At 40.9% G+C, this 22,992-nt stretch overlaps 1 protein-coding gene across 1 annotated transcript in view; it reads left to right on the top strand.

The window, feature by feature from the left end:
* Positions 1–4,214: 4,214 nt before the first annotated feature.
* prom2 (prominin 2) overlaps positions 4,215–22,992 on the top strand; it is a 55,561-nt gene continuing 36,783 nt past the window's right edge. The window contains exons 1-10 of the mRNA XM_062961116.1: positions 4,215–4,355; positions 6,096–6,376; positions 9,236–9,285; positions 12,244–12,446; positions 13,815–13,935; positions 17,613–17,676; positions 19,338–19,427; positions 20,488–20,687; positions 21,597–21,671; positions 21,773–21,836. Coding sequence (XP_062817186.1) covers positions 6,145–6,376; positions 9,236–9,285; positions 12,244–12,446; positions 13,815–13,935; positions 17,613–17,676; positions 19,338–19,427; positions 20,488–20,687; positions 21,597–21,671; positions 21,773–21,836 — 1,099 coding nt within the window. The 5' untranslated portion in view covers positions 4,215–4,355; positions 6,096–6,144. The remainder of the gene's footprint in view (positions 4,356–6,095; positions 6,377–9,235; positions 9,286–12,243; positions 12,447–13,814; positions 13,936–17,612; positions 17,677–19,337; positions 19,428–20,487; positions 20,688–21,596; positions 21,672–21,772; positions 21,837–22,992) is intronic.

Here is a 22,992-nt window from a genome sequence, read left to right on the forward strand (position 1 = left end):
TAATAATAAGTGTTCGACATGGATTTTTGAAACGATATCCAGTATATACATCTCGTTTGCTGTTCCATACTGTGTTTTTGCAAAATAATAGTAAAATAAATAAATATTATTTGTAAAAGAATTTAACAAAATAATAATAATAATAATACAAGAATATAATAATAATAATAAAAAGAAGAAGAAGAAGTGTTCGACTTGTGATTTTGCGATACGAAATCCAGCATATAGATCTCGTTTGCTGTGCCATACAGTGTTTTTGTAAAATAACAGTAAAATAAATAAATATATAAAATAATTTAACAAAATAATAATAATAATACAAGAATATAATAATAATAATAATAATAAGTGTTCGACTTGTGATTTTGGGATACGAAATCCAACATATACATCTCGTTTGCTGTGCCATAGTGTATTTTTTGGTCAGTAAAATAATATAACAAAATAATAATAATAATACAAGAATATTATTATTATATTCTTGTATTATTATTATTGACACAACGACGTTGTATGATCCAGCATATCTATCTTGTTTGCTGTGTCATACAACATCGTTGTGTCAATAATAATAATACAAGAATATAATAATAATAATAATAATAATAATAATAATAATAATAAGTGTTCAACATGATTTTGTGAAATGTAGTAATTACTGTATTTACAAATTTTGCACCAAAATATCACAATGTATTGAAAACATTGACTACAAAAATGCATTGGATAATCCAGAATGTTGTTTTTGTGTCAGTAAAATAATATAACGACAACAACAATATAATAATAATAATAATAATAATAATAATAATAATAATAATAATAATACCTGCCAGGAGGCATCCTATATTTGCAGAGGAAAGAGATGTATGTTAGTTACTTTGGGTCTGTTTTTAAAGAGATAAAGGTGGGGTACAAATAATAAAAAAAGTAATAATAATATAACAACAACAATATAATGATGATGATAATGATGATGTGTTCGACTTGTGATTTTGTGATTCGAAATCCAGCATATACATCTCCTAATTATTATTATTATTATCTTTATTATTATTGTTTTTATTATATTATCGACAATACAGTAATAACATCACATTCTAGATGTTTTGAAGGGGGAAAAAATCTGAACAAAAGCCACATGCTTTTTGGAAATGCTCTTTATTTGCATCAACAAGGTTTTCCTTTTCTTATCTCAGGCAAAACCGAGTATTTTGGACATGGGATCCTCAACAGAAACTAAGGTGAGGATTTCAGCTGTCTTTCTTGAATAAATTTCCAAAGAGGTTTCTAGGAGGTTTACAATATTTATTTTTCTGTTTTGCTAATGCTAGGCCTGCTTGTTTCATTTCAGATGTGCATATCATTAGATCTGAATATAAAGCTGAAATACAGGTCGAGTATCCTGTATCCGAAAGGCTTGTTTGGGATTCACGGTTGCTTTTGGAATGGACAAATATTTGTATATATTTACATAACAAAATATCTTAACAATGGGACTGTTGCACCCCACAGGACCACACAATATAAACAATTTATTGTACAATATATCAAAAGTATAGGAAAAATTCACAGGGTTGTTGTGTGTTTTCCAGGCAGTATGGCCATGTTCCAGAAGCATTCTCTCCTGACGTTTCGCCCACATCTATGGCAGGCATCCTCAGACGTTGTGAGGTATGGAGAAACTAAGCAAGGAAAGTTTATATATCTGTGGAAGTAAGAAGTCTTGTTGAAGACCAGTGTGAATGTTGTAATTAGTCACTTTCATTAGCATTAAATAGCCTTCCAAGCTTCACATCCTGGCCTGGGGGAATCCTTTGTTCAGAGTCATTAGCTTCCCCTGATTGATTCCTGTCTGGAATTCTTCGGTTTTCAGAGTGCTGTTCCTTATTTACTGTTCTGATTTTGGAGAGATTTTTATGTTTAAATTTATTTATTTTTTTCTAATTTGGATTTTTATTATAATGAGTATGTTATTGTCATTTTATACTTTTGATATTAAGTGAAGTAGCATGAAATGGCCTTGAACATTGAACAGAGTCTGGCTACCAGTATTAAAAAAAGTCAAAAATCAGAAACTCCTCAAAGCACAGCAGACAAAGAATCAGTACAAGAAAACCGCACTACAAACTAGAGCTGAAAGCTGGCACAACAAAACATTGCGTGGAAAGTTCCTTGACAAAATTGAAGGAAAAGCTGATAAGGAGAAGACCTGGCTCTGGCTCACGAATGGGACCCTGAAGAAGGAGACAGAAGGCCTGATCCTTGCAGCCCAGGAGCAAGACATCAGGACAAAGGCAATTAATAATAATAATAATAATAGAAGGAAAAGCTGATAAGGAGAAGACCTGGCTCTGGCTCACGAATGGGACCCTGAAGAAGGAGACAGAAGGCCTGATCCTTGCAGCCCAGGAGCAAGACATCAGGACAAAGGCAATTAATAATAATAATAATAATAGAAGGAAAAGCTGATAAGGAGAAGACCTGGCTCTGGCTCACAAATGGGACCCTGAAGAAGGAGACAGAAGGCCTGATCCTTGCAGCCCAGGAGCAAGACATCAGGACAAAGGCAATTAATAATAATAATAATAATAGAAGGAAAAGCTGATAAGGAGAAGACCTGGCTCTGGCTCACAAATGGGACCCTGAAGAAGGAGACAGAAGGCCTGATCCTTGCAGCCCAGGAGCAAGACATCAGGACAAAGGCAATTAATAATAATAATAATAATAGAAGGAAAAGCTGATAAGGAGAAGACCTGGCTCTGGCTCACAAATGGGACCCTGAAGAAGGAGACAGAAGGCCTGATCCTTGCAGCCCAGGAGCAAGACATCAGGACAAAGGCAATTCAGGCCAAGATCGAAAAATCAGCTGATGACCCAAAATGCAGACTCTGCAAGGAAACCGACGAAACCATGGATCATATCCTCAGCTGCTGTAAGAAAATCGCACAGACAGACTACAAACAGAGGCACAACTATGCGGCCCAAATGATTCATTGGAACTTATGCCTCAAGTACCACTTCCCAGCAGTAAAGAACTGGTGGGATCACAAACCTGCAAAAGTATTGGAAAATGAGCAGGCAAAGATACTGTGGGACTTCCGAATCCAGACTGACAAAGTTCTGGAACACAACACACCAGACATCACAGTTGTGGAAAAGAACAAGGTTTGGATCTTTGATGTCGCCATCCCAGGTGACAGTCGCATAGATGAAAAACAACAGGAAAAACTCAGCCGCTCTCAGGACCTCAAGATTGAACATCAAAGACTCTGGCAGAAACCAGTGCAGGTGGTCCCGGTGGTGATGGGTACACTGGGTGCCATGCCAAAAGATCTCAGCCAGCATTTGGAAACAATAGCCAACTGCAAAAGGCCACCCTGCTGGGATCTGTGCGCATCATCCAAAAATACATCACACAGTCCTAGACACTTGGGAAGTGTTCGACTTGTGATTTTGTGATACGGAATCCAGCATATCTATCTTGTTTGCTGTGTCATAATAAAATAATAATAATAATAACAACAACAACAACAACAAGTCGAACACTTGGGAAGTATTCGACTTCTGATTTTGTGATACGAAATCCAGCATATCTATCTTGTTTGCTGTGTCATACAATAAATAATAATAATAATAATAATAGACATTGACAAAATCACGATCTGCCAACTGCAAAAGGCCACCCTACTGGGATCTGCACACATCATCAGAAAATACATCACACAGTCCTAGACACTTGGGAAGTGTTTGACTTGTGGTTTTGCGAAACGAAATCCAGCATATCTATCTTGTTTGCTGTGCCATACAACGTCGTTGTGTTGATAATAATAATAATAATAATAATAATAATAATAATAATAATAATAATAATAATAATAATAATAGATCACACAGTCCTGAACACTTGGGAAGTGTTCGACTTGTGATTTTGTAATACGAAATCCATCATATATATCTCGTTTGCTGTGTCATACTATGTCTTTGTGTCAATAATAATAATAATAGTAATAATAATAATAATAATAATAATTGCTGATTCAGTGCAAGACCAGACATAGGGATTGGCCTGCAAACACCTCCGGAGAGAGAGAAAACACGCCACCCATTCACTCTTTTTCCCTTCTTCTCCACCCAACCGGCCGCCCCACCCTATCCCAGTTCATAGGAAGGAAGGCATCAAACTGGTCCAGCCGGTTTGGGCTTTTGGGCTTTTTTCTTTTCTCCTGCGAAGAAGAGGCACTCACGGATTGGGAAGGAGGAGGCACCGCAAGGATGGCATTCTCTCCTTCGGCCCTTTGCTTTTGGAGCCGGGCTTCAAAGCACTGAAGACACAGAAGATCCAGGAATCCCAGGTCTGGACACTTCCCATTAACTTCTTGCTTTTTATTTTCTTGTAAAATATATATATACTAGCTTTGCCCGGCCACGCGTTGCTGTGGCTTATGGGAATCCTTTGTTGGCCAGGTGGAATAGCAGTGAATAGCCTTGCAGTCTCAAAGCCTGGCCGTTTTCTGGAGTAGCTGGAGCTTTTTGTTGTCTGAACGTAGAGGCATGGATGAGGGGTTGTGCTGCCAAGTTTAGTGTTTCTGGGATGTGTAGTTTTGTTGTTTTGTCCTAGGCCGAAATTTCATTACCATTTTATATATATAGATAATATACAGTAGAGTCTCACTTATCCAACGTAAACGGGCCGGCAGAATGTTGGATAAGTGAATATGTTGGATAATAAGGAGAGATTAAGGAAAAGCCTATTAAACATCAAATTAGGTTATGATTTTATGAATTAAGCACCAAAACATCATGTTATACAACAAATTTGACAGAAAACGTAGTTCAGTATGCAGTAATGCTATAGTGTAATTACTGTATTTATGAATTTAGCACCAAAATCTCACGATATATTGAAAACATTGATTACAAAAATGCGTTGGATAATCCAGAACGTTGGATAAGCGAGTGTTGGATAAGTGAGACTCTACTGTATGTATATGTATGTATGTATGTGTGTGTGTGTATATATATATATATATGTGTGTGTGTGTGTATGTATATATGTGTGTGTGTGTGTGTGTGTGTGTGTATGTATGTATATATATATATATATATATATATATATATATATATATATATATATGACATTTCCCATTTTCCCCCACACATATAAGGGGGGAAAGTGTAGAGGTTTGGGAAGAAAGAAAAAGGGAAGGTAGGGGTTTTGCAGTTATTGTTAATCAATTAATAGATACAGCAATATCTAATATTTTGCATGGGAGGGGTGCGGAGGTTGGAAAAAAGTCAAGGTACAGTAGAGTCTCACTTATCCAACATAAACGGGCCGGCAGAACGTTGGATAAGCGAATATGTTAGATAATAAGGAGAGATTAAGGAAAAGCCTATTAAACATCAAAATGGGTTATGATTTTACAAATTAAGCACCAAAGCATCATGTTATACAACAAATTTGACAGAAAAAGTAGTTCAATACGCAGCAACGCTATATAGTAATGACTGTATTTACGAATTTAGCACCAAAATATCACGATGTATTGAAAATATTAACTACAAAAATGCATTGGATAATCCAGAATGTTGGATAAGCGAGACTCTACTGTACACTGTTATGGTTATTATATGTAATTTTTCATTTCCATTCAACTTATTTTCATGACTTTAAGTATTCTAAGTTTGTTATACCCTCTGTAGCAGAGAAAGGAGGGATATTAATCAATTGGATTTTATTCATTTTCATGGTTTTTCCCCAACAAAGGATTCTGCCAGGCAGGACGCAGACAGGCTTTGAAGCTGCAAGGCTATTCAATTATAATCAAGGTGGCCAATGGCAACATTCACACTTACTTCCAACAGACAAGAGTTCTTCCTGGACATCATTCCATGGATATATAAACCCCTCTTTCCAAGTTTCCAACAGACTTCACAACCTCGGAGGATGCCCGTCATAGATGTGGGCAAAACGTCATGAGAGAATGCTTCTGGAACATGGCCAGACAGCTTGGAAAACTCACAGCAATCCAGTGATTCTGGCCATGAAAGCCTCCGACATTGTTCTAAATCTCTTTATTAATTTTGTGTAGCGTTCCCGTTCTTCTTGCTCGAGGCCCGTTTGCCACAAAGACACCAGCGATGGGACTTCTCCTCGTCTTCTTCTTCTTCTCCGCCTTGGCTCTGCTTTGCCCCAACTTGGCCCACCTCCAGCCATGTTCCTCGGAAAGTCCATCTCTGGTCCTGCGGTTTGCGGACGTGGGCGCCGACCACAGGGTCCTGGTCCACCGCAGGAACCCGGGACCCTTGGACCCCCTCTACGGCCTGGTCCACAGCTACCTGGACGTGGTCCAACAGAACCCCTTCCCTGCAGGTAAGATGTCCATCACCTCCCTAGGTGAGGACTCATAGGATCCTAGAGTTGGAAGAGACCTCATGGACCATCCAGTCCAACCCCATTCTGCCAAGAAACAGGATAATCGCATTCAAAGCTCCCCTGACAGATGGCCATCCAGCCTCTGTTTCAAAGCTTCCACCACACTCTGAGGCAGAGAGTTCCACTGCTGAACAGTTCTCTAACACAGTGAGGAAGTTCTTCCTAATGTTTAGGTGGAATCTCCTTTCCTGGAGCCCCCACCACATTACGGGGCAGAGAGTTCCACTGCTGAACAGCTCTCAAAATTAGGAAGTTCTTCCTCATGTTCAGGTGGAATCTCCTTTCTTGGAGCCTCCACCATACTCCGGGGCAGAGAGTTCCACTGCTGAATAGCTCTCAAAATTAGGAAGTTCTTCCTCATGTTCAGGTGGAATCTCCTTTCCTGGAGCCTTCACCATACTCCGTGGCAGAGAGTTCCACTGCTGAATAGCTCTCAAAATTAGGAAGTTCTTCCTCATGTTCAGGTGGAATCTCCTTTCCTGGAGCCTCCACCATACTCCGGGGCAGGGAGTTCCACTGCTGAACAGCTCTCAAAATTAGGAAGTTCTTCCTCATGTTCAGGTGGGTTCTCCTTTCCTGGAGGCTCCACCACACTCTTGGACAGAGAGTTCCACTGTTGAACAGCTCTCAAAATTAGGAAGTTCTTCCTCATGTTCAGGTGGAATCTCCTTTCCTGGAGCCTCCACCATACTCCGGGGCAGGGAGTTCCACTGCTGAACAGCTCTCAAAATTAGGAAGTTCTTCCTCATGTTCAGGTGGGTTCTCCTTTCCTGGAGGCTCCACCACACTCTTGGACAGAGAGTTCCACTGTTGAACAGCTCTCAAAATTAGGAAGTTCTTCCTCATGTTCAGGTGGAATCTCCTTTCCTGGAGCCTTCACCATACTCCGTGGCAGAGAGTTCCACTGCTGAATAGCTCTCAAAATTAGGAAGTTCTTCCTCATGTTCAGGTGGGTTCTCCTTTCCTGGAGCCTCCACCAGACTCTGGGGCAGGGAGTTCCACTGCTGAACAGCTCTCAAAATTAGGAAGTTCTTCCTCATGTTCAGGTGGAATCTCCTTTCCTGGAGCCTTCACCATACTCCGTGGCAGAGAGTTCCACTGCTGAATAGCTCTCAAAATTAGGAAGTTCTTCCTCATGTTCAGGTGGGTTCTCCTTTCCTGGAGCCTCCACCAGACTCTGGGGCAGGGAGTTCCACTGCTGAACAGCTCTCAAAATTAGGAAGTTCTTCCTCATGTTCAGGTGGAATCTCCTTTCCTGGAGCCTTTATCTCACTCCGTGGCAGAGAGTTCCACTGCTGAACAGCTCTCAAAATTAGGAAGTTCTTCCTCATGTTCAGGTGGTTCTCCTTTCCTGGAGCCTCCACCACACTCCGGGGCAGGGAGTTCCACTGCTGATCAGCTCTCTCACACAGTGAGGAAGTTCTTCCTCATGTTCAGTTGGAATTTCCTTTCTTTCCTGTTGTTTGAAGCCATTGTTCCATTGCGTCCTAGGCCCCTTCCACACAGCCCAATATCCCAGAATATCAAGGCAGAAAATAGCTGCTTAGAACTGGGTTATCTGAGTCCATACTCAAGATATTGTGGGATTTTCTGCCTTGATATTCTGGAATCTAGGACTGTGTGGAAGGGCTGCTAGTCTCCAGGGCAGCAGAAAACAAGCCTACTCCATTCTCCCTATGACTTCCCCTCACATCTTGCTCCATGGCCCTCATCATGTCTCCTCTCAGCTTCCCTTCTGCAGGCTAAACTCTTTCAGCCGCTCCTCACAGGGCTTGTTCTCCAGACCCTTGATCTTGTCCAGAGTCGGCCTCCTCTGGACACTTTCCAGCTTAGAGGCAACATCTCCCTTCAATTGCAGGGCCCAGAATTGGACACAATGTGATTCCAGGTGTGGTCTTGAAACGGCAGACAAAGGCTTTGAGGCAGTGAGACAAAAGAGAGTTCCAAGTGCTGCAGAAAACAAAGGTTTATTCTCATTTGGCAAAAGCGAATAAGTATAGGACCCTTCCTTGTAATTTATTCATTTATTTACAGTATTTATATTCCGCCCTTCTTTCTCACCCCGAAGGGGACTCAGGGCGGATTACAACGAACACATATATGGCAAACATTCAATGCCAACAGACAAACAACATATATAGACAGACACAGAGGCATTTAACTTTTTTTTTTCCAGTTTCACAATTCCAGCCACAGGGGGAGCTGTTGCTTCACCGTCCACTAGTGGCTGTACTTCCTCATTACATTCCTCGTGTTTTGCTGGCAGTTTTATGATGTTGTAAATTAGTTAAATTAGCCTCCTTGCATAAAGCGTCCCTAAATTTCCCTAACTGTCTTTCGGGCTGCATAGGTCAACAGCAAGCCGGGCTATTTAATGGTCGGGGGCTTAACCCGACCCGGGCTTCGAACTCATGACCTCTCGGTCAGTAGTGATTTATTGCAGCTGGTTACTAGCCAGCTGCGCCACAGCCCGGCCCAATAACGAACAAAGGAACACTAGGGTTTTTATACCCTTTACAATGATATGCAGGGGCCTCTGGTGGCACAGTGTGTTAAAGCCCTGAGCTTTCCCAGTTTTTTTGTGGTAAAACTAGGTGCCTCGGCTTATATTTGGGTCGGCTTATACTCGAGTATATCCCCACTTGCCTAGTTTCCAAGAGACCTCACAACCTCTGAGGATGCCTGCCATAGACATGGGTGAAACGTCAGGAGAGAATGCTTCTGGAATGTAGCCTGGAAAACTCACAGCAACCCATGAAAGCCTTTGACAACACAATAGTCTCTCTTCTTCCACAGATCTGTTGAGGGAGGCCTTGAACGACCCGCCGTCTGCTAGAACTTCTCAGGTGAGAGATGTTTCCATAGAAAAGCCATCCTTAAGGGAATAAAACCTGGCAGTTTTGTACACAGTTGGAGATCCAACCTGAATGCAAAGCAACTCTAAAGAGTTTGGGGTTATTTTGCAAGATCTAGAAACCCTGGGATTCCATAGCATTGAGCCACAGCAATTGAACGGCATTCATTCCACGGAGTAAATGTCTTTTTAGGGAGCCTAGAATTGCAACCACAGTTGGGGACTTTGCTGGTGTAACCCTGGCTTAAACCATAATTAAAATGCTTCTAAATATATTGTAGGTGGAAGGATGCCGTCCCTGCTGGTCCACACCTTTGCGCTGGATGCAAAAGGGCAAACCGACCAGTTTGGCAGACTTTTGGCATCTCATATAATTTTACAAAGGTTTTGTATTCTAGGAGTGCGCCTATACTGTTAAATACACAAACCTGCAAGAGTATTGGAAAATGAGCACGCAAAGATAATGTGGAACTTCCGTTCTGTAACACAACACACCAGACATCACAGTTGTGGAAAAGAAAAAAGTTTGGATCATTGATGTCGCCATCCCAGGTGACAATCGCATTGACGAAAAACAACAGGAAAAACTCAGCCGCTATCAGGACCTCAAGATTGAACTGCAAAGACTCTGGCAGAAACCAGTGCAGGTGGTCCCGGTGGTGATGGGCACACTGGGTGCCGTGCCAAAAGATCTCAGCTGGCATTTGGAAACATTTGGCATTTGGAAACTCAGCCGCTATCAGGACCTCAAGATTGAACTTCAAAGACTCTGGTAGAAACCAGTACAGGTGGTCCCGGTAGTGATGGGCACACTGGGTGCCGTGCCAAAAGATCTCAGCCAGCATTTGGAAACAATAGACATTGACAAAATTACTATCTGCCAACTGCAAAAGGCCACCCGACTGGGATCTACGCGCATCATCCGAAAATACATCACACAGTCCTAGACGCTTGGGAAGTGTTCGACTTGTGGTTTTGTGATACGAAATCCAGCATATCTAATAATAATAATAATAAGAAGAAGAAGAAGAAGAAGAACAACAACAACAACAACAACAATATCCAGGATATCTTTCTTGTTTGCTGTGTCATACTATGTCATTGTGTCAATAATAATAATAATAATAATAATAATAATAATAATAATAATAATCAGAGAACTGCAGTGCCTTGCCAAACTACAAACCCCAAGATTTCATGGCAATTAAAGTGGAATAATGGAGCCCCCTGTGGCACAGCGGGTTAAACTGCTGAGCTGCTGAACTTGCTGCCCTAAAGGTTGGCGGTTCAAATCCGGGGAGCGGGGGTGAGCTCCCACTGTTAGCCCCAGCTTCTACCAACCTGGCAGTTCGAAAACATGCAAATGTGAGTAGACCAATAGGTACTGTTTTGGAAGGAAGATAACGGTGCTCCATGCAGTCATGCCGGCCACAGGACCTTGGAGGTGTCTATGGACAACGCCGGCTCTTAGACTTAGAAATGGAGATGTCAGGAGAAAACCTTTACCTAAAGTGGAATAATAGTACAGTAGAGTCTCACTTATCCAACATAAACGGGCCGGAAGAACGTTGGATAAGCATATATGTTGGATAATAAGGAGGGATTAAGGAAAAGCCTATTAAACATCAAATTAGGTTATGATTTTACAAATTAAGCACCAAAACATCATGTTATACAACAAATTTGACAGAAAAAGTAGTTCAATACGAAATAATGCTAAGTAGTAATTACTACTTTTATCACCAAAATATCACGATTTATTGAAAACTGACTACAGAAATGTGTTGGATAATCCAGAATGTTGGATAAGCGAGTGTTGGATAAGCGAGACTCTACCGTACTATAGTGCTATGTAACTAAATTTGATTTTTTTTTCTGTTCCTGGTTTGAAAGTGTTATTTCCTGTTTAATTGTGCGGTCCTTACCCTGAAAGTAGTTGTTCTACTCCGGAAACATTATTTTTGTGGCTCCATCAAAGAGATATGTATAGGAAATGATGTTGACAACTGTGATGTCTCATGGGCCATGTAGTCCTGTTCCTAGTACTATTGTGGCAGATGAAGAGGAAAAGTTGGGTTTCCCACCGATTCAGCCAGAATCGGAGCCCCTGCACCTGCAGGATGTTTGCCCTCAAGAAGCCAGCCAAACAAGCCTTGGGCAGAAATCTCCCCCGTTCTCTCGCCGGGATAATTATAATCGAGATAGAGGCGCTCGGGAGGCGAGTCGCCGAAGCGCCAGGATCGCTGCCAGACAATTAGCTGATTAAGCCTGTTTCCCTTGGGAAATCTTAAGGAGTCATGCATCTGGACACAGTTTGGGTTTCACTTCTTGTTCCCCAGGGAAAGTGTTCCTTGGCGGGAAAACAAGATCCTATATAGCTGTTTCCCGCAAGGGGGATCCTTGCGGAGTCAATTCGTCAGCTTCAGGAGTGAGATCGTGTGTAGACTACGCTACTCCTTTGTTTCCAGGACCTTGCCACGGATCTTGTTCCAGTTTCCAAGCCAGCCTTGTTTCCCGGACCTCGCCACGGACCTCGTTCTTGCTTCTTGCCTCTTGCTTCTTGTTGCCTCATATCAAGCCTTGTTTGCCAAGAATCTAGTTTGTCTTCCAGCCTTGTTGTCAAGCTCCATTGGACTAAAGGACCTAGTCATTTCCCCACACTTTGCTTGGCAAAGTGTGTGTTTCGGTTATTAGATTACAACTTTGGACTCTAATATCTCATATTGGACATTGTTTTCCTGGACTATATTTGACCTTTCCTGAAAGGTCTACTTCTGAACTTTATTCTTCACTTGTTTTTATTGACTTTATATATTCCTTTAATAAAGATATTAGATAGAATCTGGCCTCTGCGTATGGTTATTGGTGCTCCGTAGCCTGAGTCTTGACAACAACCCAGGACGAGAAATCACAGCGTTGTGTCGTGTTCTCTTCCTCCCACCCTTTGCAGATCCTCCAGTATCAAACGGGATACCTCGTCTGTGCCACCATTGCGGTCATCTATTTCGTGGCCCTTCCGGCCGTGGGTCTGAGCCTCTGCTGCTGCGGGAGACGCCGGCGGTGTGGAGGACGGGTCAAGGCCTACCGCCGCTCCCTGCGGTGCCAGCGCAACCTCCTCATGCTCGGCCTCCTCTTGACCACACTGGTCATCCTGTAAGTGCCATTGGGATGGGGACGGTGCATCGTCTTGAGCAGAACGCATCAAAGGCACGCATTTATTGATTTATTGACAATATTTATATTCCGTCCTTCTTTCTCACCCCAAAGGGGACTCAGGGCGGATCACAATGCACATATACATGGCAAACATTCAGTACCATTAGACATACAATTTAACATTTTCCAGATTCTGGCTTTATAATAATGAATAATAAACTTTATTTTTAAATCCCACCCCCATCTCCCCAAAGGGACTCAGGGGCAGGTCACAACAGGGACAAGCCCGAAACAACAATACAACATATTTGACAAAAACTTAAAACATTCCAACGATACACAAAATAAAATAATGGACAATGCATTAAAATCCAAGCAGATAAAATCAGAGTAATTAAAAGTAAACCGGTGGGGACAGGTATCATGGAAATAAGTAACAGTGATAAAGTGCCATATGCTTTTAAAACAGAAAGAAGTATTCTTATGAGGTTATGCTCGATTCCGTCCACAGGGGGAGCTGCCACTTCATTGTCCACTTGTGACACCGAGTCCTTGATAGTAATACTTCCTCATTCCTTTCTGCACGCTGCTGGAAGTTTTTTTTAATGGTGTCGTAAATTAAATTAGCCTCCCCACATAAAGCGGTACCTACATTTTCTACTCAACAAATGCAACTGTCTTTCAAGCTGCTTAGGTCAACAGCAAGCTAAGCTATTAAATGGTCGGGAGCTCAATCCGATCCGAGTTTTAATCTCATGACCTGTCCGTCAGTAGTGATACATTGCAGCTGGCTACTAACCAGTTGCGCCACAGCCCGGCCCAATAAGAGTCTAGTGTCTAGACTGAATGAAAGCGATATTCTGCTGTGAAAAGGATATTGGGGTCTTAATGCACAGCAAGCTGAACATGAGTTGACTGTACGACGCAGCAGCTAAAAAGGCCAATGTGATTATAATCTGTATCAATCATCGTGTCTAGATTGAAAGAAGGGATAGTCTGACTATTCTGCTTGGAGAAGAGCAGGCTGAGATGAGAGCCATGTTCCAATATTTGGAAAGATGCCCCATTGAGGAGCGAGCATGCTTGCTATCTCTAATGACTGGGACCCAATGGAGTCATAGATTCATACTGCGGTTGAAAGGCATATCCTTAAACATTAGGAAAATCTTCGTATGAGCTGTCCAGCAGTGGACTCGGCTGCATTGGTAGACTCTCCTTCCCTGGATGGTCATCTGTCGGGAGGGCCTTGTTTGTGGCAGGAGGGGGTTGGACTGGACGGCCTTTAGAAGTCCCTTCCAACTCAGTGATGCCATGATTCTATGTCCATGCATGAAACCATTCTGATAGATTGCTTCCGCTCTGCAGGGCTGGCGTTGTCTGTGCCTTTGCGGCCAATCAGAGGGTGAAGGAAGAAATGGAGCCGGGCAGCCGGGACGCATTGAACACCCTTCAAGCTTTGCGGCGCCATGTGAACGGCATCCCCCAGGTGAGCAAAACCATGCGGCATCACGTGAATGGCATCTTCCCTGCAAAACTGGGATTGCAATTCTATTGTCTTCTGCTACCCATCTTGACCCGAGTCTCATGCGCCATTGAGTCTCATGCGCAACTCCATTGTCTAAACCCTGAAAGCCCTTGTGCATTGGAAAGTGGTGTCATTCATATACATATATATGTGTGTGTGTGTGCATTTGTGAGACGTAGAGATTTATATTTTCATTATGTGCTCTTTGCAACTGCAGAACAATACATCATGCGTTGTGCTTAGGCAATATCACTTTTATCTGTTTATTTAATAATAATAATAATAATAATAATAATAATAATAATAATAATAATGTATATACTCGAGTATAAGCCTAGTTTTTCAGCCCTCTTTAAGACTGAAAAAGCCCCCCTCGGCTTATACTCGGGTGAGGGTCCTGGTTGGCTTATATTTGGGTCGGCTTATACTCGGGAATATATGGTACATTTATTATTTTTCTCTATTTTTATTGGTATTATTACATTTATTATTTTTCTCTATTATTATTGGTATTATTACATTTATTATTTTTCTCTATTATTGTTGCTACTATTACATTATTTTACTCTATTTATTATTATATGTATTATTTTCAATTAATGTAGTTTTATTGGTATCTATCTTGTTTGCTGTGTCATAATAATAATAATAACAATAATAATAATACATCACACAGTCCTAGACACTTCGGAAGTGTTCGACTTGTGATTTTGTGATACGAAATCCAGCATATCTCTCTTGTTTGCTTTGTCATAATATAATAATAATAATAATAATAATAATAATAATAATAATAATAATAATAATAATACATCACACAGTCCTAGACACTTGGGATGTGTTCGACTTGTGATTTTGTGATACGAAATCCAGCATATCTCTCTTGTTTGCTTTGTCATAATATAATAATAATAATAATAATAATAATAATAATAATAATAATAATACATCACACAGTCCTAGACACTTGGGAAGTGTTCGACTTGTGATTTTGTGATACGAAATCCAGCATATCTCTCTTGTTTGCTGTGTCATAATATAATAATAATAATAATAATAATAATAATAATAATAATAATAATAATAATAATACATCACACAGTCCTAGACACTTGGGATGTGTTCGACTTGTGATTTTGTGATACGAAATCCAGCATATCTCTCTTGTTTGCTTTGTCATAATATAATAATAATAATAATAATAATAATAATTATTATTATTATTATTATTATTATTGTCAAAGGCTTTTTCACAGACAAAAGATGTACAGAACAGTCAAAGAACATTCAGAAGAGATTAACCAAAGTCATTATGAAACTCATGTAAAGAAGTTACAGGTGCATGACTTGAAAGCAGACCAAAGGGTGCATCCACACTGTGGAATGAATGCAGTTTCATGCCACTTTAATTGCCACTCAGTTCTATAGAATCCTGGGAATTGTTGTTGGCGAAGGCGAAGCGTCTTGCAGAACTTGCAAACCGCAAATCCTGGGGTTTATAGTTTTACAGACGTGTGCCAAACTACAACTCTGGGGATGCTCTAAGCATCAAGCCACGGCAGTTAAAGTGGTGCCAAAGTGCATTAACTCTGCAGTGTGGTTGTGCGTCTCTTAAGTGAGTCAGCCAGAGGCTGTGACACTCTGTTGTGGCCGATGTCGCCAGAGACGTTGCTTTTTGCAGATTTTCACACCACTTGCACCAGATGCAGAGGCAGCCTCAGAGCATGATGCGCCACTAATGCGCTCTGGCAGGCGGGTGTCCTTTGAGACACAAATCCAGGGCACTCCGAAAGCAGTGACGCTTGCCCTTTTCTTGGTTTGCCCCAAGTGAAATCTGGGCCCATGTGCCGTTCATTGCAAACATCCCTTTTCCAGAAGTCGGGGTTAAGCTGGGCGTCTCTCTGCGTGCATGCAGACATAACCTTCATTTGCTTCCCTGCACCGCATTAAACTAAACATTCCATATATTGCATCTAATAACACACTGGAAAAGAAATCGCCCAGAGTCGGCTCCCTTTGGGAACTGAACGTTCCAGGGCAAAAGGCTTACTTAATAAAGCCGCTGTACGGTTCATAATCCTTGCTTTGGAATGACCTTTTCAAAATGCTTAGGATCATAAGAGCTGGAAGGGAGGGGCTCCCAAGGGCCATCCAGTTCAACCCCCTTCTGCCAGGCAGGAAGATAGAACTACTATTACATTATTATTATTATTATTATTATTATTATTATTATTATTATTATTATTATTATTATTATTCACATAGAGTTGGGAGAGACCCCAAGCAGGAAGATAGAACTACTATTACATTATTATTATTATTATTATTATTATTATTATTATTATTATTATTATTCACATAGAGTTGGGAGAGACCCCAAGCAGGAAGATAGAACTACTATTACATTATTATTATTATTATCAACACAACGACGTTGTATGGCACAGCAAACAAGATAGATATGCTGGATTTCGTTTCGCAAAACCACAAGTCGAACACTTCCCAAGTGTCTAGGACTGTGTGATGTATTTTCTGATGATGTGTGCAGATCCCAGTAGGGTGGCCTTTTGCAGTTGGCAGATGGTGATTTTGTCAATGTCTATTGTTTCCAAATGCCGGCTGAGATCTTTTGGCACAGCACCCAGTGTGCCCATCACCACCGGGAATTATTATTATTATTATTATTATTATTATTATTATTATTATTATTATTATTCACATTGGGAGAGACCCCAAGCAGGAAGATAGAATTACTATTGTATTATTATTATTATTATTATTATTATTATTATTATTATTATTATTATTATTATTATTCACATTGGGAGAGACCCCAAGCAGGAAGATAGAACTACTATTGCATTATTATTATTATTATTATTATTCACATAGAGTTGGGAGAGACCCCAGGCAGGAAGACAAAACTACTATTACATTATTATTATTATTATTATTATTATTATTATTATTATTATTATTCACATAGAGTTGGGAGAGACTCCAGGCAGGACAATAGAACTACTATTACATTATTCATTATTATTATTATTATTATTATTATTATTATTATTATTCACATAGAGCTGGGAGAGACCCCAAGGGCCATCCAGACCAACCCTCTACTACAAAGCAGGAAGATAGAACTGCTATTGTTATTATTATTATTATTATTATTATTATACACATGGAGCCCCCAGTGGCACAGTAGGTTAAAGCGCTGAGCTGCTGAACTTGCTTACTGAAAGGTCGGCAGTTTGAATCCAGGGTGCGGGGTGAGCTCCTACTGTTAGCCCCAGCTTCTGCCAGCCTAGCAGTTTGAAAGCATAAAGCCTGCATAAAGCGGTACCTAAATTTTCTACTTGACAGATGCAACTATGGGTTGTTGCATGTTCTCCGGGCTGTATGGCCATGTTCCAAAGTATTTTCTCCTGACATTTTGCCCACATCTATGGCAGATGCAACTATCTTTTGAGTTGCTTAGGTCAACAGCAAGCTCGGCTATTAATGTTCGGGCACTCAATCCGACCCGGTCTCCATTGTTGCATCCTGTTCCCCAACCCAAGTGAAGGCTTTCATGTGGGGACAATTTCATCCTAGATGAAAATGCTTTCAAAGTGTTTATCTTCCTCTTTCCACAGGGAGTCCAGAGAGCGGTGGATCAGGTGGCCGTCCCCAAAGAGCAAATCCTCCAGGACTTGGACAGTGAGTGGCCTTTTTTCCCCAACGGATCCCTGGACCACTTCGATCCATTGCATTTTTGGATGTGCATCTTATTACATGTGCATCAAAACATGCATTACTTTAGTGCAGACTCAGATGCAGCCTTTAAGCCGGCAGTGAGGTTTAAATTCAGGAAAACTTTCATATCATTGCATGGAGGAAAAGGGTTTCGTGGAGTGCATCTACACTGTAGAATTAATGCAGTTTAACCCCACTTTGACTGGCTTGGCTCAAGGCTATGTGATCCTGAGAGTTTGGAAGAGAAAGGCAAAGACCTTGCAAAACACTCATTCACAGAGATACAGTAGAGTCTCACTTATCCAATATAAATGGGCCGGAAGAACATTGGATAAGCAAAAATGTTGGATAATAAGAAGGGATTAAGGAAAAGCCTATTAAACATCAAATTATGTTATGATTTTACAAATTAAGCACCAAAACATCATGTTTTACAACAAATTTGACAGAAAAAGCAGTTCAATACGCGGTAACGTTATGTAGTACAGTAGAGTCTCACTTATCCAACGTTCTGGATTATCCAGCGCATTTTTGTAGTCAATGTTTTCAATACATCGTGATATTTTGGTGCTAAATTAGTAAATACAGTAATTACAACATAACATTACTGCGTATTGAACTACCTTTTCTGTCAAATTTGTTGTATAACATGATGTTTTGGTGCTTAATTTGTAAAATCATAACCTAATTTGATGTTTAATAGGCTTTTCCTTAATGCCTCCTTATTATCCAAGATATTCGCTTATCCAACATTCTGCCGGCCCGTTTATGTTGGATAAGTGAGACTCTACTGTAATTACTGTATTTACGACTTTAGTACCAAAACATTGCAATCTGTCGAAAACATTGACTGCAAATACATTGACCACCAAAGGGCAGACTGCGTTGGATAATCCAGAACGCTGGATAAGTGAAGCTTGGATAAGTGAGACTCTATTGTACATGCATTTATTGTACATGCTGCAGGGGTTACCTGGGTTCAGTGCTTTCTGGATGCAGGTGAACTACAACTCCCTAAATCAAGGTCCATTCTCCCTGCATTATATTCAGTTGGTTATGAGCCTTCTCTGTGCCAAGTTTGGTCCTCGTCCATTGTCAGTGGAGGTCACAGTTTATTTTGATGTAGGTGAACTATAACTCCCAAAATCAAGGCCAATTCCCACTAACACCTGAAGTATGTTAACTGGTCATAGGGCTTCTCTGTGCCAAGTTTGGTCCTCGTCCATTGTCAGTGGAGGTCACAGTTTATCTGGATGGAGGTGAACTATAACTCCCAAAATCAAGGTCCATTCCCACTAATCCCTGCATTATATTCAGTTGGTTATGGGGCTTCTCTGTGCCAAGTTTGGTCCCTGTCCATTATCAGTGCAGGTCATAGTATCAGTGAAGGTACTGCAAGTCCCATTATCCATGGCAAATTTGGTCCAGATCCATCGCTGTTTGGGTTAACAATGCTGTCTGGATGTAGGTCGAGTCCAACTCTTGTCAATCATGGTGAATTCTCCCCAAACCTCTTGTTCAATTGCTGATCAATTCCTCTGTGAACTGTATGCCATAGGAAAGGGTAGGAAAGGGTTAAGGGAGAGGCAATGGCACCAGACTTATGGTTGCTTTGTTCTTTGCAGACGTCGGACGGAGCATCGGCAGCACCATCCAGTTGGTGCTCAAAGGAACCGTGTATCTGGCCATGGCTGCAATGAAAGGCAGAGTACAAGGTAAAGGAAAAACCGATCTCCGATGATTGCAATTCGTTTGTATTAGGTTCTCCCTAACTATTAGGTGGCATAGTGAGTAAAACCAGTGAGCTGCTGGACTTGCTGTCCAAAAGGTCAGTGGTTTGAATCTGGGGAGTGGGGTGAGCTCCCGCTGTTAGCCCCAGTTTCTGCCAACCTAGCAGGTCGAAAACATGCAAATGTGATGTGAGTAGATCAATGGGTACTGCTTTGGCAGGAAGGTAACGGTGCTCCATGCAGTCATGCCAGTGCCACATTCTTCCCCACCGTCAAGACCAGTTCAACAGGTGTCAGATGGACATTCTAGTTTAGAGGAGGATAATGTGTTTGACAGGAGGGAGGCACCGAAGGAGAGAACGAGAATGTTTATGGAAAAGTAAACAACTTCTTTTGAAGCACTCTAATGAACAGTTTTCTCATGAGGGAAAGAGTTTTCTCATGAACGAAAGACCTTGGATTTTCCTTAAATGCCTGATTCCTCTCTGCTATGGCAGAGGTGGCAACTTTGCAATTCAAGAGAGAAAGATCTTTGCTCCGTGTTCCTGTATCTTTGGATTTGGCTACAAGTTCCAGCCTTGTTTTGCCTTTGAATCCAGTTGAAGGTTCCTGTAACTTTGCCGTTTGGATTTCAATTACCTTGGATTACTTGGGAGTTTGATCCTGCATTCTAGTCTTGTTTCCTATGGTTCCAGTTTGTTTCATGCCTTGAAATTGAATTTTGTTTGGACTATTCTTGATGCTTTTCATGGGACTGAGTTCGATATCTGGTTTGGACGATGTTATTTGAGTGGCTTTCCTAGACTCTTGCTTTAGGATTTCAAGTACACTGCTCTTGTGGATTTAAACCCATTTTACTGACTCTGAACTATATTTGCTTGTGCTTACTTATAACCTTCAATAAACAGCTTGTTTGCTTATATTCTGGGGCTCCAGTGTGGTTTTGAGATGCCTAGGGGTGCAACAGTAGGCACGTATAAACATCCAGTGGAGACTTGTTCCTGTTCTTCACGTACCCAAATGAGTTTGGCCTTTCTGTTTCCAGACCTGCAGAACTCTCTGCACCATTTGCGGACTGTCAACACCACGGTCCAGGCCTTGATCCGGCACCAGGATGAGCTGGAGTCAACGCTGAAGGAGAGGAAGGAGAGCATTGTTTTCCTTCTGAAGGATCCTCGCTGCGCTTATTGCCAGAGTGCCTTTAACAGAGCGGAGAGCCTGGAGCTTGGAGTCAACTACCGGAGAGTAAGTCCTTACAGAGTCCGTCACTGGGCCAAAACAGGGCCGTTTGCCTATGACTATGTAAACAGGTATTGTTTACACCAAAAGTTCTCAGGTCAATTCTAGATTTCTCATTAGCACTTCGTAGAATCATGGAATCATAGAATAACTAGATGTATCCGGCCACGCGTTGCTTTGGCATAGTCTGGTGGTATGGAAAATAAAGTAATCAGAAAGTCCCAGTACTGTATTTGATATATGTCATTTCTTAATGCTTGTGGATAAACTGTCAATGTGGGGTTTGTGTATTGATAGTGTTTAAATGCTTGTATTGCAACTGATTGCATCATCCAGAATGTACCATAATGTGGAAAGAGTTAATTGCCAAGAAGCTAGGATGACCTTGATGTGTGGCTGGAACTAGGGAGTATCCAGACACAAGTGTTTGTGCATAACGATTGCATCAGTTCAGTTTAGTTCAGTTGAGTTCTGTCTGCCTAGAGTTCAAGTCAAGTTCTGTTGGAGAACAGAACAGTCCTGTGTTCGTCTGTCGTCTGCAAGTCTGTTTGTGTTGATTATTGCCGCATACAGTAAAACTTTGTAAATAGTTTTACTAACGTCTCTGAGTGTCTCTTCGTTCTGCGTTACACTGCTACTGCTGCACTGCAAATACTCTGACATAAACAATATATTTTTGTTGTTTCTTTGTCAGTGTTGATGTACAGATTGTGTGGTTTTCCTACTCTGGAACATGTTCTTCTACTGTGTATGTTGTTGTAGATGTAGCCATATGCAGTGCCTGAGCACACACAAAGAAAGGCTGTGGACCTCAGAAAACCGAGGAATTCTCTGTCCAGCTTTTACAACGAGAAACTGGAAATGTTATGGCACGAATTGATTACTAGCTTTCCTTTGGTGATTTCCTCCTTTTAGGTACCTTCTGTCGAGAAAGAGTTGAAAACCTTGCATGGCCTCCCAAAGGCAAACTTCACCGAAATGATTGAGCGGGTAAGTGACGGGGGAATCTTGAAGGACGGGAGGGACTTCTGCTCCCCGTTGAGCCAAATCCACATAGGACTTGATGCTGAACTCTGTTTTCTGCCCTTTAGGCCAATAGGAGTTTCAATTCGATCCCAGAAGTGGCCGGTGCAAAGATGGCCGAAGTTGTTAGAGGTGAGTTAGGACATTATCACACATTCAAAGTAGACCTTCCCCTTGTAGGATATACAAACCAGAGGAAGGCTTCCATCATGGCAAAATGCACCTTTCCTTTTCAATTTTTTGTGAGGAGATCAAAAGTTTAGGATCTTAGTCTGGATTTAACAGAGAAAGTTTTTGCATTCTTCTTCATTGCTGCTTAGTTTTAGGACATTATCACACCCAACCTGTGAGTTTTAGGACATTATTGCATTCAACGTGCTCATTTCAGGATATTATTGCACTCGACGTGTTCATATCAGGACATTATTGCATGCAACATGATCATTTCAGGACATTATTGCACTCAACGTGTTCATATCAGGACATTATTGCATTCAGCTTAGTAGTTTTAAGATGGCATTGCACTCAGTTTGTTAGTTTTAGGACATTATCACACAGTTTGGTAGTTTTAGGGCATTATTGCAACTTACTTAGTTTTAGAGCATTATTGCACTCAACTTGTTAATTTCAGACCATTATCACACTCAGTATGTTACTTTTAGGTCATTGTCACTCTCAGCTTATTAGTTTTAGGACATTATCACGCTCTAGTTGTGAATTTCAGGACATTGTCACATTCAACTTGACAGGTTTAAGGCATTATTTTACTCAGCTTGTTAGTCGTAGAATATTATTGCACTCAACTTGTTAATTTTAGAACATTATCACACCCAGCTTGTGACTTTTAGAACATTATCAAACTCAGCTGATTGGTTTTAGGATATTATCAAACTCAGCTTACTAGTTTTAGGACACTGTCACACTCAGCTCATTAGTTTTAGGCTATTATCATTTTATTTGTGAGTTTTAGAACATTATCACACTCAACTTGGCAGTTTTAAGGCATTACTTTACTCAACTTGTTAGTCTTAGGACATTATCACACTCAGCTTGGCAGTTTTAAGTCATTATTTTATTCAACTTGTTAGTCTTAGGACATTATCAAACTCAGCTTGGCAATTTTAAGGCATTATTTTACTCAACTTGTTAGTCTTAGGACATTATCACACTCAACTTGGCAGTTTTAAGGCATTATTTTACTCAACTTGTTAGTCTTAGGACATTATCACACTCAACTTGGCAGTTTTAAGGCATTATTTTACTCAATTTGTTAGTCTTAGGACATTAT

This window comes from Anolis carolinensis, unplaced genomic scaffold, assembly GCF_035594765.1.
Source record: "Anolis carolinensis isolate JA03-04 unplaced genomic scaffold, rAnoCar3.1.pri scaffold_8, whole genome shotgun sequence".
Classification (NCBI taxonomy): domain Eukaryota; kingdom Metazoa; phylum Chordata; class Lepidosauria; order Squamata; family Dactyloidae; genus Anolis; species Anolis carolinensis.